We start from the raw sequence: 11,152 nt of genomic DNA on the forward strand, positions 1-11,152 counted from the left end.
TTGATAACCAATTAATTAGCTCACACTCCTACAGTCAAACATTTAAATCACAGATTCAAGGAATGACGTCCACTGACATCAGTGGGTTTTGACTGAAGTTGCTTGAATTCACTTAGAAAACAGAAGACCATACTGCTACAAATCTCCAGGCTTTCTGTGATGAAACAAGCTGAAGGGCTCGATGTCTTCAGTCACTTGCAAGGGTAATCTCACAGTTATGAAGTTTACATGTTCAACAATGTTTCCCAAGTAAACCATCCTAGGTAACATTTACTACTTACTATCGGCAGTCACTTTTTAACAGCTTATTTGTGTTCTTTGTGCCACGCTAATTTCCTTGGGAAAAAAAAAAGACATTACACCTACCACTTTCATGAGGGCACTGAGGTATCCTGTTTGCTCGGAGCATCCACAAATAGTCAGCACCCCACTGAAGACAAACTTTGTGGTCCTTATATGGCCGTTCAAAAGGTGGAACTGCCTCTAAAAATGTGTAATTCTTGGCAACTGCAGCCTGGTAGTCTTCATTCTGTCCATCATCATAGTTGCTAGCTGATTTGTGACTAATCCATGCATACAATATCACACTATGCACTATTATTGAGTTTCTGATGATATAATCATCTCTGTAAACCATGATGCTCGGAAATTTCAAGTGTACTTGTCGCGTTCTGCTCGCGTAAAGGTTCTTCTCAACCTTCCATCTCCTTCTATACACTGGTACACCAGTCCTGAACTCGGAGGAGGCTACTGCTTCCAAATTGACAATACAAGGCTTAGAACATAAATACTGAACTGACACCTCAGAATTGTTAAGAACTTTCTTTTCTAAAATGTTTAAATGGATAAAGTCCACATAATCCATGTTTTTCTCAAACTGTGGATTAACTGCTGTTGTCTGTAATGTCTCCTTTCCAAAGGACGGCACAAAATTCTGGAAAAAAAAAACCAAAACACAAGCATGTTAGCCAGAGAATCATGTTATCCAGAGTATTTAAGTTTACACGATTACTCATATACTCACAGCAGTAACAGAACATTGCACAAGCAGAAGGTTTATATAGCATACTTTAACTCCAAAATATGAGGTTTCTTTCACGCAGCAAGTAGATATGGATTACTGGAGAGCTACCATCAAGATTTTAAGGAAAACAACTTCCCTACATCAAGTTCTCAAAGTTATACATGCCTCTACAAACAAACTGTATTTACAGGGTGTATCCTTCAGCCCTTACGCAAGTGGAATCCGGTCTAAGATAGCGGCTTACACGTCATGCTATTTACACATGCTCCTAGGATCAGGCCTAAAGAGTGTACTCTAAAGCATACCGGCATATATTCATCACATAATTGTTCACTAGTATTGCCACTGCTTCATGTTTCAGTATCTTCTTAAAGAGTTAGCTCATTTTGTTACCTGTCATCCAGGTACCTGAAGGGCAGAATAACAACCAAGGCAGCTCACAATGGTTTCCTGAGAATGAATTCATATAATGTTTAAGGGCTTATTTTTGAAATGTTCCTATCCTAAAGATGGACTTGGAAATCTGAGCAGCAAGAACAGCGGGCTGCATTTGCTCAGCTTTTGCTCTCCACAGCTATGTACACTCTAATACACTTTGAGAGCGAGTGCTTGGACACACACCAGAATTATCCTCCATGCTGAAGTTCTTGTCTCTAAGACTTCAAACAGCTCCTTTTCTTTCTGCCCTGCAGTCGGCATCCGGCTTGATGCACTGCCAAGGATATCGGGGATTACTCAGCTCAGAGGGCCAGCCACCAGCATGGCACTTCTGCCAGGTCCCTTGGTCTGTCTAAAATCGGAATTGCCACTTAGAATCATCAAGGAAGCTGGTTGTCAAGATTGCTCAACATGAGATCTGTCTTGGATAACTTTTAACTTTGCTAAGCTCAAACAAATCAAATTGAAATCTACATATCTTGGATTGACAGCTTTTTCACTGTGATTTTCAAAGTATTTAAAAGCTTAGGACTAGTAATTAGTACATTTCTAATCACAGAAATTCTGTGCTGTGCACTTGAAAGACAAGACTTTGCCTGTGATCCAATATAGGGATCAGTAAAAGTCCCTAATGATAAACTATTTTGCTTTTTATTTCCTAAGAACTTGTTGACAGTCCTTGAGAGCTACACTTAAAAAACATCAAGTCAGTAAGACCTGGAAAGATGTAAATACTAGGAAAAGTCAGGACTAGGTTTGGCTATACTACTTCTGTGTTCCTATAGATGAGGATTTTGGATTTAACCATGTGATCAAAAGCTGTTTTCCCCCCAGTTCCCTGCCTTATAAAGGCATAAAACAGCTCCAGGATTGTGAGTGGAACACAACTGTGCATAGAGGCGAGTAATTTACTTCAAGACCTTGACTTTTTTTAGGGCAGACATTGGAAGACATAACGGAATGGGGGGACTTTGGGATGAGAAAGCTAGATATAATTGCTGGTAGATGGGTGGTCTAGATCATTAAATTTATTTAGTGATCCAAGATATTTCTGAATTTGTCACTTAAACCATTTTCCATAAGAGCGACCAAATGCTCTTTATCTCCTTGTGTCTGACAAGACACCTGAAGTGAGAAGGGCAGTGATGTTGAACACCGTTAAACATATGTAAGCACTAAGACATGCACTTTGAACAAATAAAATGCTACAAAAATGCAAAACACTCCACAATGTCAGTATTTAGACTTTCTTCAATAGGTACTCTTGTCAGTGACAGCCTTCCTCTGTGCCTCATTTCCCACTCTGCAGAATGAATATTGTAAAAATGACATGTACAGAATGGGTTGAAAAAGGAATAGCAATAGGAGGTGGGTGTCCATTGAAACACATATGGAATATGCACAAATACTGAGATGAAAGTTGACGAGAGAACCTTGATTTTAATACTAATTTGAGTATCCTTCAGAGCTCGGCTTGACAAAGATACCATTCTTTTAAATTGCCTATACAATTTTTCTTTGGTTATAGATATCTTTAAAAGCATTAAAAGCATATAGCAGCAGCAACGAATTATCCTAAACATCTTGTAGTTGATGGTTATAATTCACATTTCTTGATCTTACAGTAAAGAGTATTTGTAAACAGCTTAATCCTTGTGATACGGAGGCTGTGTCATGAGAACGACGGTAATATATTATGAAAGCAATGCCATGTGGTTGTCAGAAAATGTAAAAGTCTACCAGGTAGACACTACAAAGCATTGTGGTACCACTGTGTGCTTACCACACACACACGTTTACTGTCAAAATACACAGAGCCAGGTCAGGTTTATCCAATACAGAGATATGGGAACTGGTCACCAGAAGTGGTGGACAGCTTGGGTCTGGCACAGTTCACTAACAAAGATGCAGCAGTGTACAAATATGTCCATCTGATTTCTAGTGAATGACAGAAATTTTGTGGTGGGGATCCCAAGGCAGGAAGCTCTGCAATCCAAAGCCTGTTCCTTGTAGAACAATTTCTATGATGTTCCTTAGGAGTGCTTAAGCACAATGCACCATGACTGCTGATACATAAGGTTAGCTTCAGCCCTGCTGGTCTTAGTGCTCTTCCCTTAGTGCCTGTTCTGACAAATGACACCCAAAGAGTTACTCAAGAGACTTTACTTTGTATTCTTTGGTCCCTGGGTATTATCTGAGGCATCTGCTGCCAAAAGGCATGGAGCATACTTGGGTCTGCTCTTACACCCCCCTAATAAGAGGCTCACCCAGTAAAGAGCATGGAGCAAAGGACCCTGAGCAACTCGACACCACTGGAGCTGTGGCAGAAACTGCAGACTATGAACTCCTAGACCATGGCTGAGTCTCTGTCACCGCTTGGTCGCCTCTACGCACTGCTCCCTGGTGCAACGCATAGTGTGCTCATTGCTTAAATGTTCCTCCTAGCGTGTCCCTCCCTGCTGTATCAACACAAGGCAGAGTTAATTATACATCACCTCTGACTACATCAAGCAAGGATGTAAAATTACATTAAACATTGAGCATGATCAGGAGACTTAAATATAAAAGTTTCCCAGTACAGTAAAGAGTCCAGCTACGCTGATTCAAAATTTTACCATAAACTAGGCAGAGTTCAACAAGACAGGCATAAACCCTTTGTTGTGTGGGGTAACTTATCCACAAAAGCTGTAAAGGCTTTTTTCTTTACTTAAATCCCGCTGAATCTGAATGAATTAGTCCAAGTCATCCCACCAGATCTTGGGATAAAAGTCACTGTGGGAGGCAATCACAATAGGTGTTAGGAAACTGAACATCTTCAGATAGACAAAAGATAGAGAAACCATTCTTCCACTTTCTGGAGTCAGATCTCAGCAGGACCCTCCACGAGTTTACCCCTACAGAGATTCCACATAACCCTATGAAACTGCACGTTTGCACAAGCCTGAAGATAATCACAGTCCTTCACCTGTGAAAGCCTGACACGTCATGCTACATTTTAAGATGCGTGAAAAGAAGACAAGACAAAAAGGGGTGTTGATCTATTGCTCTCGATCAGCACCAATATGGTACAGGAACACAAAGACTTTAACCAGAGCTTGTGTTTAGCAGAATAAAATACAAAAAAGCAGCTCAATAGATGCCCCTAAAACGCTGCTGTTTCCGTAAGCCATGCAGCCTTCCGTGCAGCACCATGCTCAGCCGTTCACCTGTAAGCAGATGTCAAACACATCCTCCTTCTTTCCACACCAGAAATTTAACGTCACCCAGGACAGAAAGCTTTTTAACACCTGGATGTGACGACCCGGCACTCCCCAGCTGGATAAGGTCCTGGGGGCCAGGCCGGGCAGTGGCGGGGTCGGCTCGGAGGGGCCGCCCGGCTCTCTCTGCGCCCCGCGCCTCCCGGACAGCGGCCCCGGCTCCCCCTGCGCCAACAACCCGCGGCCCCGCACGGCCCGACCCGCCGCGACCCCGCGCTGGGCCGGGCGCGGGGCAGGTGCGGGGCAGGCGGCACTCACCGTGAGGAGAAGGAGCAGCAGCGAAGGGGGGCGGCGGGGCTGGGCTGGGGTCCGCATGCTGCTACTGCTGCTGCCGCCGCGGTGCCCAGCGGGTCCGGGAGTGCGAGGCCAACCCGGCGACAAGGATGCGGCAGATCCGGCTTCCTGGAGGAGGGGCCGCCGCCCGGGCAGGGCAGTGCGGGGCCCCGCGCCGCAGGTGCGGAGGGGCGGGCCGGGCCCAGCCCCAGCGGAGCTGCGCTGCTTCCCGGTGCCCCCGCGCAGCCCCGTCCGGCAGGCGCCGGGCGGTGTCCCGGCAGCGCCGCGGCCGCCCGCCCTCCCGGCGGCTCCGCGGCGGTCCCCGCGCTCCTCCCCGCCCTGGCGCCTCGGCGTTGCGCTGCCAGCGCGGCCGCGGCCCGGGGGAGCTCGGCGGTCCCGCCGGCGGGCGGGGCAGCCTTAGGGCGGGGCGGCGGGGCCGGTGCTCATCGCTCCGGGCGGCCCGGGCCGCGGGGACAGCGGCACCGCCACCTTGCCCGCACTGCGCCCCTCCCGCCGCGCGGGGGCGCTGCCCCGGCCCGGCCCCGCTCCGTCCCGCGTGTCCCGGAAGGGCTGCGCGCCGTGACCGCCGGGCCATGGCGGGGCTGTCCCGCACCCTCGGCATCTTCGGCGCCTTCGCCGCCGTGGTGGCAGCCGCCTTCTACCCCATTTACTTCCGGCCGCTGCTGCTGCCGGAGGAGTACAGTGAGTCCTGCGCGGGGGGAGCGGGCCAGGCCGGGCCGCGGGCTGGGGAGTGCTGGGGCTGCCGCTCGGGGAGTGGGTCCCGAGGGCTTTCTGCTCGCCTAGGATGTACCTAAAAACGAAATAATAACCCTCGCAGTACTCTCGTTTCAAGTTATTGGCCAGCGCGTGATTAAAAACAGCCTTCAGCTGCTGTAGAGGATTGAGGTGCAGCTAAAGAAGCTGAGATCTGAGGGCTGGATCACTTCTTCGAGGAAGGGCTGAGAGAGTTGGGGTTGCTCAGCCTGGAAAAATGAAAGCTACGGGGAGACCTTATAGCAGCATTTCAACACTTGAAGAGGGCTTATAAGAAAGATGAGGGCAGAGTTTTGAGTAGGGCCTGTTGCAGTAGGACAAGGGATGATGGTTTTAAACTAAAAGAGAGTAAATTCAGAGCAGATAAATGGAAGATGTTTCTTATTGTGAAGGTGGTGAAACACTCGAATAGGTTGCCCAAAGAGCTGGTAAATGCCCCATCCCTAGAGACACTGAAGGTCAGGTTGGACAGGGCTCTGAGCAACTTAATCTCGCTGAAGATGCCCCGATCATTGCAGTGGGGTTGGACCAGGTGATCTTTACAGGTCCCTTCCAACTCAAACTATTCAATGATTCTGTAAGCTGTTCGAGTTTTGTTCTCCAGCTGCAATTGAAAATCTAAATGAACAGGTTTTTTACTGGTTGTGATGATTTGCTAGAGCTGATCTCAGTCTACAGAGCCTCTAAAACTGATTCCCGAGGAAAACCCCGCTCTCCTGCCAGAAACTTGACAAAAACCGCAGCTGACTTTATCCAGGGAACAGTAGGAGGAGCACCTGTTATTCCTCAATTCATGTGAAATACCACCCAAGGAAACAGGAAAGTTCTGGTGGAACCAGCCTTGCCTCCTTGCTTTAAGTTTTATGAAACTAAGCAAAATGTTGGTGATAACTTGTAGATGCATGTGGTTAATCTGCCAAGACAACAGAGGAAGAAGAAAAAAAAAAAAAAAAGGAAAAGGCTAACAAATTTATTGATTTTATGGGAGCGGCTTTGGGTTTGCACCAAAACTGAAATAAAATTTTACTTGCAAAGAAGTTTTTATTGAAGGAAGCTATGCCTTTAAAAAAACCTTATTATTAGTTCATGTTTGCTTAAGCTGTACTTTCCAAAAATATTATACGTATGTCTCAGCATTAAGGAAAGAATAGAACTAATAGACCACTTCCTCCTTTGCCTTTGTGAATTACATGAACAGATGTTCCTTAGTAGGTTAGGGATTTTTAAATCTCTATTTAGGAAATAAAATGAGTGATGCACAGTTAGTGAGTGTGTAAACTTGCAATTTGATACCTGATTCTGAACTTTATTTCTTGCATGCTGCTCAAACTCTCCTCTGATCTCACCTTTATTCCTTTCCTATGTGTTTCTCTTGATGGTCATTGCTGCAGTATGAGAGAGGCACATGCATTCATTATCATAATGCTTTAGGCAAGAACGTGAAATTTCACTATTGTGGTACTTGAGTGGAAGTATTTAATCTTTGGGGTACAAAGGATTTTTCAGAGACAGTCTGATAAGCTGTATGACGACTTCTATAGAAGCTCCCACCCTCTATTGGCTTGATCTGTGGGTGAATACTCAATATTTCTGTGTTTTGGCATGCTGGGTCCCAAAAGTTGGACGTTTTCATTAGCATGAAAACATGGTAATCCTGCAAAAGGCAAGAATGGATTTTAGTTTTCTGGAGTGACATTCAACTATGTAAACAAGAAATGCTGTCTTTTTTTTCTTCAATCTTGTTTTTCTTGTGTGTCTCCCGAATTCTGCACAAAGGAGGTACATTGATATTCAGGAAGAAGACTTTTCTGCACAGCTCTCACACATCTTCTGAGGAGTTCCTAGCCGTTTAACAAATCAAACGGAAAGTACTTGGAAAAACTGAATGTAATCAAATCGTTAATATGAACCTTAAATTGTGCACAGAGGAGTTTGACCTAATTTCATACAGAAATGTTATAATTTTGTAGGTTTTTAGCACCTCATTTTGTGGCCTTGAAGTTTCTAATATTTTCCTGTCTGTAGCTAGCTTTAAGAATGACTGTTTCCTCATATGAAACACGTAGTTTAGTGGCAGTGATGAAACTTCGAGGCCTTGAGCACAGACCTTTTCCTCGTGAATTAATTGAGACATTTGACAGCTGCTGTCATTCATTTGGGGCATTTTCACAGGTTTTGTGATTATCTAAATTGTGAGACTTGTCCCTTTCCCTACCCTGTGAGGTGCCTGTCCCTCTCATCAAGACTGGGTCTTCCTCATCATCCTTTTTCTGGCTTACCTGTTTTCCAAGTTGTTTACAGGCCCCACACCAGTCTCCCTGTTGACTGTTTAACGTCTTATGTGTGTATTTCTCCCCTGTTACTTCTCTGCGCTGATTTCCTTGCCTGACCAGTTGACAAATCTTTCTGTTCAACCCAAGTGTGTTCCTGGACCTCTCAGACTGATTCCTGTTTTGGTTCCTGCCTCTCTTCTAATCTTAGCTTCCACTTAAAATTAAATATCTTTCTCCTCCATGTCCTACAGTAAGTCTCAATCCTTGTCCATATCTATTCTGTTCTTCCTGTCTGGGTTTTGTACCTTTTCCTTAGAAATGAGTTTCTTGAGATTTTGTCTGCTAAAACTGAATGGAATTACCACGCTCAGTGAACAGAGTTGGAGAAGCTGGATATGCCTCTAGTGCCTGTCCCCTTGAAAGGAGAATTAGCTACGCTGATATTCCTGCTAGTCTCTAGTAATATTAGCCTTGTACCTAGACAGCCTGATAACATGTAGTGGCAGTGCATTCCCAGTGGGATAGGATGTTGGAAAATTTTGGTTTTAAGGTGAGCTTAGTTCTGAGCTTCCTCTGAGAATGTGCACCCTACAGTTTTTTAAGGGCTTCAGAAGTTCAGTGGTGTGGGCAAAAGGCTAATCCAGCTGAGCTTTGATTTACTGCTTCAGATTACCACAGTGGTGAAGAGCTTAACTGGAAGTGAAAGAAAAGGAGGGACATTTAAGAAGAGAAAATAGTATAGTTTTCTCAATTTCTCTTCTTGGAAATGGTTTAATCTTTTGAAGAAAAAAGAAAAGCCTGAGACAGGCCCCATCTATGGAAAAATATCCCTCTGATACTGAAATTTACAATGTTTACAAGCAGTAATTTCAGAGGTGCTATCATGAAATCTACTTGCAAGATATTTCAGGACCTGGAAGATGTCATTCTGGAAAGAAAAAAGTATTTTTAATAGTTTCATGTTAAGCAAATGAATGATAGCTTCTAAAAGTACTAGTTATTCCTGAAGTGTTGGGATCATGGCAGGTATTTTGGCATTTTTTATTTAACAGTAGTCATTGTTTTAAGATGTTTATCTTCTTGTTTGTAGTCTTTCAAAATAGACTAGCTGTTAGTTTCTTAGTAAAGTAAGAAAGAATACTACATTTGCATTGTGTAGGTGGATACTTGGCAGAATTTTACTGTGTAGCATCCGGAATTAATAAAATTTTCAAGATCATTTGATTGGGTGCAATCAAGGTATCTGGTATTTTCTTTTTTTTTAACAGTGTCCTTTCTGTTCTGTTTTCCAGAGAAAGAACAATCAATAAACCGAGCTGGTATTGTTCAAGAGGATATTCAGCCTGCAGGTATACTTGATTCATGTGTTTACATTGATTGTTTGAAAGACCTTCTTGAAGTGAGGCCTGAATATTTATGTGGATTTAAGCAATACAGTGAAGACTACCTTCAAAGAAAATCTATATAATAAACTTGCCATGAAATCATTTTTTCAGGCTAATTCTTCACTGGAAAATTATGGTTTTAATGAAACTTGTTTTAAATTGTCATAACTGGCCAAATAAGTTGCAAAATTTCTGTTATCTTCACACTTTGTTAAATAGATGCCAGTTTCCATTTCTGATCCAGCTCAGAGCAAACCAGAACCATGGGTGGGCTGAGCTGCAGCTCAGAACATTATTGCACCCTAGTTTTGTGGAATACTGCTTTACAGCTCAGCTGAAACAGTTTATGAGCACTTTGGCAGTGCCTTCCAGCCTCATGGGTGCATGGGCCGTGCAGAAATCCACTACACATAATGGAAAATTTGGAATGCTGTGCTAATAGCTTTTTGATCTCTACTGTTGCTGATGGAAGGTGTAGAAAAGCATATGAGGGAGATAAAATTCAAGTAGGCAGACTATCCTTGATAGTTCATTGTTTCATAATGGTAAATGGAAGGGCTGTTCATTATGCAAGGTTGGCACTTCTCGATTAAAGACATGAGAGTGCTTGTCGTGATGAAACAGAGGATATTAAAGGATAATTCATTCCTATTTTTGAAAAAGCCTAACACCAGCAGCAGGACAAAATCAAATAGGATTAAAACCATGTCCTTATTACTCATATCAGTTAAATCATGAGTGCAGGACTTACTTTCCAGGGAAGTGGTGAAATGCTGAAGAGTAGTAGGAAGCACAAGTCTGGTAAACCTGTCTATTTTACCAACCATTCCAGTGGACTGGACTGGCTCATTTATCCAAGATATAGTCACTTGATGAGGAGTTCTCCTCAGTGTGACTGTTTCATCTAAATTTAGCTGCTGACGAGAAGTTACGAGATCCATTAGTGGAAAATTGAATCTAGAAAAATTTAAGTGCAAGGTGCAATTCTAGATGATTGATCCAACAATATTAGAACACTTTATCTATGAGTGTGATAGATTTTTCCATTATCTGAAGCTTAAGATCAAGATGAGGTTGTCTTTTATGTATTTTTGCAAGCTTAAGCAGAGTTGCAAGTTAAGTGCAGAAATTGTTGGATTCTTTTATTGTTTAATACACAAGAGTGGATTTTATTTTTTTTTCTCCAATAGTCTAATTATGAACTGCTGATTGATTTGTAGGGTTAAAAGTGTGGTCTGATCCATTTGGAAGAAAGTAATGTTGGCGGCTGTGCGTGTTACAAAACTGAAGATGGACATCTTCAGCTGTTTCTTCTGCCGCTGAAGTGTGTCTTTGGGTGTCGCTGGAGAAGAATTCTGAGTATGCTCTGAGGGCACGTGAGGAGCAACAAAGGCTACTCGTTGGAATCCCAAGAGATAAAAACATCCTAGTTTTGACAGAGGATGCTGCTGCGTAGCTCACAGACTGTTAGAGAGCTGAATGGTTATTGAGTGTAGAAATGAAATACTTATTTCCTCGAGAAAAGGGAAAAGGATTATTTTAAAATCTGTAGACACTTATAGAATAAATTATGAATAGAGTAAATCATGCTGCAGTTTCCTCCCTAGTTTGAGATTTACTTTCTGTGGTTTTATTTTGAAAGTGTGGTAGAAGGGTATAATGGGAGAGATCAGTGCAGAAAATGCAACATGGTACATGTAAATTTGTACATTAAAATTTTTAAACCAA

General features: G+C 43.3%; 2 protein-coding genes across 2 annotated transcripts in view; one reads left to right on the top strand and one right to left on the bottom strand.

Moving 5' to 3' along the window:
* SEL1L3 (SEL1L family member 3) overlaps positions 1-5,025 on the bottom strand; it is a 32,737-nt gene extending 27,712 nt beyond the window's left edge. The window contains exons 1-2 of the mRNA XM_027883359.1: positions 4,978-5,025; positions 367-934 (exon numbers count right to left, since the gene is read on the bottom strand). Of these exons, the coding sequence (XP_027739160.1) occupies positions 367-865 (499 nt within the window). The 5' untranslated portion in view covers positions 866-934; positions 4,978-5,025. The remainder of the gene's footprint in view (positions 1-366; positions 935-4,977) is intronic.
* Positions 5,026-5,514: 489 nt separating this feature from the next.
* Positions 5,515-11,152, top strand: SMIM20 (small integral membrane protein 20). Its single transcript, XM_027883371.1, has 3 exons — positions 5,515-5,694; positions 9,332-9,388; positions 10,645-11,152. The coding sequence occupies exons 1-3, from the start codon at positions 5,586-5,588 to the stop codon at positions 10,680-10,682; spliced, it is 204 nt and encodes a 67-aa protein (XP_027739172.1). The 5' UTR covers positions 5,515-5,585; the 3' UTR covers positions 10,683-11,152.

Source organism: Empidonax traillii, unplaced genomic scaffold, assembly GCF_003031625.1.
Source record: "Empidonax traillii isolate 1590-97213 ecotype Southwest subspecies unplaced genomic scaffold, ASM303162v1 scaffold125:size1524877, whole genome shotgun sequence".
NCBI lineage: Eukaryota > Metazoa > Chordata > Aves > Passeriformes > Tyrannidae > Empidonax > Empidonax traillii.